Genomic DNA, 4,175 nt, shown 5'->3' on the forward strand with positions numbered 1-4,175 from the left:
ATAACTGCTTCGCCCCTAGGGGAAAAAGATGGGGCTTTTTACTCAGAAAGAGTTAGTCTGGGAAAAACCCACAACAGTTGGAACCTGTCCCATAGGACCGCGGCGAGTCGTAATGGTCTCACTGGCAGGGAGTTTGGGTTTGATACTGACAGCAGCCAGTGGAGAGAGTCCAGAGCTTTTTGGTGCGGGAGGAGCTACGCAAGAAAGGGTGCTAATCCTTGTATAATGCGCAGAATGTCTTCGGTGCCCCTGGTTCCTACAGCGTCGGTATAAATTCTCAGTAGCAAAACGAGTTAACATTTTACAACACTTGAGCAGTGAGCCAAGGAAAAACTACAAAGCCCACCACCCCTTCTTTCAAAGTCTCCAGGCTAGGCAAGAAGCTGCCCACAGGCAGGATGGGAAATGTAGTTTTGTTGGGGGCTCTGCCCGGAGGTTGGCCCGACGCGCTTCCTCTCAATTATTTCCGGGCCCAGGAGTGCGGATTCTGCGAGTTCAGACCGACGGAAGGAATTAAACGGCCCCATCGATATCAAAAGGCTTTATTCTTTATGCAAACACTTAAATAACACACACACAAACACGTGGCCTCAGCCCCGCCTCTCCTGGAGGGCCAGACAGTGGGAGGGGGAGGGCGTGGCCTCCGTGGGGCTCAGGGGCGGGGCCAGGTGTGGGGCTTCGGAAGGGCGGGCGAGGGTCTGGGTCCCAGGGGCTGGGGAAGCGGCCAGCGAGAGAGGTGGGTCCCGGAGGCGTTCCCAGGCCTTGGCCCGGGCGGCAGGGGTGAAGCAGGGGTCCAGCTCCTTCTGGGTGCGGGCGATGCGGCGGGCGAAGCGGCTTCGGTCCCGGGCCATCTCCTCCCAGGGACCCCGACGGACAGCCTGGGCTGGCCCGGCCCAGACAATCAGGCGGTGGACGATGACCTTGTCCGCGAAGCGCACCTGACACAGCCCGGCAGAAAAGGCACCGGCCACACCGAAGAGAGACAGACAGGCAGAGAAGGAAACACAGGTGAGTTTTCTGGAAATACCATCTGGTGAGTCATGCGCCTGTCAGGGGACCCTTTCCTCTGGCTCACTGACGACAGAGGTGGCTCTGGGGAGGAGGGAGGCCAGCATGAGTCACAGCCCCTCCCTCTTCCCCCAGGAAACCCCGGGGACCCAGCTTCTTGCAAAGGATTGCCTTCCAGGTAGAGAAACGTTCCCTGGAGTTCCCATGCAATCCCCTGCAAGACCCTGGAGTCTTGGTCTCAGTTACAGTCAGGAACACACACAAACGCCCTCCCCGCACCTCCCCCCCCCACGCTGTTCTAGCCCGCCCACTTCCCAGAATTGGGGAGCCTTCTGCACTCACTTTTCTGGCCTGTTGGGGCGTCTCAGGATCTGGATCCCCAGGGGTTGGGGCTTGTAAGGACTCCAGCCTCCTTTGCAGCCTATGGGGCAGCAGGGGTGGGGCCCAGGGAGGGAGGGGCTTCTCCCCAGGTAAATAGATGGCCACTTGGAGAGGAGGGTGGGGCCTCCCAGTGGAGTCCCCCAGAGCCGCTTCTGAATCACTGTTCTCCTCCTCTCCCTCCTCCAAGTCTTCCCCTGGCCGGTACACCCAGTTCTTCAGGAAGGTGCTTGTGGATGAGAGGCAGGACAAGCCCTCAGCTTCTCCATCCTCCTCCACTGCCCCTGAGTCACCGTCTTCCTCCTCTTCAGAGTCCTCCCCTGGTCGGTACACCCAGTTCTTCAGGAAGGTGCTTGTGGATGGGACGGAGGTCAAGCCCTCAGCTTCTCCCTCTTCCTCAGGTGCCCTGGAAGCCCTGTCTTCCTCCTCCTCTTCCTCAGAGTCCTCTCCTGGTTTATAAATCCACTCAGCTTCTCCCTCCTCCTCCTCTTCCTCAGAGTCCTCTCCTGGTTTATAAATCCACTCAGCTTCTCCCTCCTCCTCCTCTTCCTCAGAGTCCTCTCCTGGTTTATAAATCCACTCAGCTTCTCCCTCCTCCTCCTCTTCCTCAGAGTCCTCTCCTGGTTTATAAACCCACTCAGCTTCTCCCTCCTCCTCAGCTGCCTCGGAATCACGGTCTTCCTCATCTTCTTCCTCCTCCTCCTCTCCTGGCCAGTACACCCAGTCCTTCAGGAAGGCACCCGTGGCTTGGAGGGAGGAGGGACCTTCAGCTTCTCCTGAGCTGTGGTCTTCGCTGTCTTCTTCCTCTTCTCCTGGCCAAATCACCTGGACCTTCGAGGACGGACTTACGGATGGGCTGGAGGTTGGACCCGCCGCAGCTTCCCCTCCTTCCTGAGCTGCCCTGCAAGCACCTTCTTCGTGTCCTGCCTTCTCTGAGGCCTTTCCTGGCCAGAACACCAGGGCCCTCAGGAAGGTCCGTGTGGATGGGATGAAGAAAGGCCTCCCTGCTCCCCACTTCTCTGCAGTTGTTCCTGAAGCACCACCTTCGCCACCGGCTCCCTCCTCTGTCTCTGTGTTCCTTGTCGGGGCGGCCTCCAGGGACAGACTGAGCAGGGACCTCCAGGCCTGGCTGTAGCAGAGAAGCTCTGGGTCCCCATCTTTCTCAGCTGCCTCCTCCTTAGACTTTCCTGAAGGATACTCCCCAGTCCTAGGGTGCGAAACTGGCCACCAGGAGGCCATGGCGGCCTTCCTGGCTTCTCTATCCTCTGCGGCTCCATCCTCTTCGTCTTTATGCCCCTCTGTGGCCTCCTCGGTCCACAGCGCAGCCCCTGGCACGGGGCCTGGGGAGAAGAGGCAAGTAGTGGTTTGGGGCCAGGCTTCCTTTACAAGTTTTCCCTTCTCTGCCTCTTCTTCCTTCGGCCTGGGGCCGTACATGCAGGCGACTACAGGACAAGCGAAGGTCTTGGCCATTTCCGGATGGACAGCGGTGTCCCTGTCTTCTTCCTCAGACTGCTCTTCCCCAAGAGGGTCAGGCGGGGTTCTTGTCGGAAGGCCGGAGGGCAGGGGGGCAGGCTGACTCCCTACAAGTCCACTTCCTTGCTCTCTGACCACCCTCGGTGCTTCTTTCTCAGCACACCCTTCACGGTCAACCTCTGAGGCTTCAACGAGAGAAGTGGGGGCTTTGAGGTCTGCTGCTCCATTGTTGTCCTCAGCCAATCCCTTGTCTTCAGCCTCCCCGTAAGGGTGCCCACTCCAAGTGGCATTGCCCAAGGCCAGAGAAAGCTCAGTTTCCACATCCAAGGCAGCTTTTCGTGAGGCAACTTCCATGCCCCAGGGCTCTGGCGGTCCAGGGCCCCGAAGGCGGCTCCACGCCCGGTTGAGGATGCCCACCAGTGGGGACAGGAAGAAGGAGGCACCCAGAGGGGGCCCTTGCTTTGGAGCCATCTGCCTGGGGGCAAAAGGAGACAAAAAATAAAATATAGGTGGTCTTTAGGGTACAGCTTCAGGGCCTGACCCTGAGTCTTAGCCATATAACCAACAGCACAGGGGCAGCCATGAGGTAGGTCCCCTGCCTCACATTTGTTTCTGTGTCCAGTCACTTCCATCTCTGACTCACTCAATGCCCAGAAACCAGGGTCTAAAATCCTTTACACTCAAGAGGCCTCCCCTCAGGAACAGGAACGCGAGTAGTGATACCAGGAGGGTAGGGGGAAGTTGGGGAGAGGAGGGAAGGAAAGGGGAACCAATTGCCATGATCAACATATAACCACACACTGCCCCCCAGGGGGATGCACAACAGAAACCATGGGGGAAGGGAGATAGCGGTCAGGGTAAGATATGAAAATAATAATAATTCATAATTTATCAAGGGGTCACGAAGGTGGGAGGGGGTGGAAAAAGAGCTGATACCAAGGGCTTAAGTGGAAAGCAAATGTTTTGAGAATGATAAAGGCAACGAATATACAAATGTGCTTGACACAATGGATGGATATATGGATTGTGATGAGTTGTATGAGCCCCCAGTAAAATGATTTAAAAAAAATTTTAAAGAAAATATTGTCCTGAGATCATCTTAAACCTTAAACCAAAAACATGCCCTAAAGTCTTCATAAAATTGAACTATTTAGCCTAGCTAGGGGGAAAAACAACAACGCACCGCCTGGAATTGATTCCAACTCAGTGACCCTGTAGGACAGGCTACAACTGCCCCAGTGCGTTTCCAAGACTGTAATTTTTGACGGGAGTGGAAAGCCTCGTCTTTCTCCACTGATGGGTTCCAATTGCGGATC

The 4,175-nt window shown here is 56.5% G+C and overlaps 1 protein-coding gene across 2 annotated transcripts in view; it reads right to left on the minus strand.

Moving 5' to 3' along the window:
• Positions 1–553: 553 nt before the first annotated feature.
• The window catches only part of PPP1R15A (protein phosphatase 1 regulatory subunit 15A), a 4,931-nt gene continuing 1,309 nt past the window's right edge, over positions 554–4,175 (minus strand). Inside the window, exons 2-3 of one of the 2 annotated variants that reach the window (XM_004710649.2) lie at positions 1,351–3,330; positions 554–938 (exon numbers count right to left, since the gene is read on the minus strand). In XM_004710649.2, coding sequence (XP_004710706.1) covers positions 591–938; positions 1,351–3,330 — 2,328 coding nt within the window. In that variant the 3' untranslated portion in view covers positions 554–590. Of the gene's footprint in view, positions 939–1,350; positions 3,335–4,175 lie in introns of both variants that reach the window. The other variant, XM_045292748.1, reaches the window with a different exon arrangement.

The sequence above is a fragment of the Echinops telfairi genome, unplaced genomic scaffold, assembly GCF_000313985.2.
Source record: "Echinops telfairi isolate 266 unplaced genomic scaffold, ASM31398v2 ScPeMD7_655;HRSCAF=1070, whole genome shotgun sequence".
In the NCBI taxonomy this organism is placed as follows: domain Eukaryota; kingdom Metazoa; phylum Chordata; class Mammalia; order Afrosoricida; family Tenrecidae; genus Echinops; species Echinops telfairi.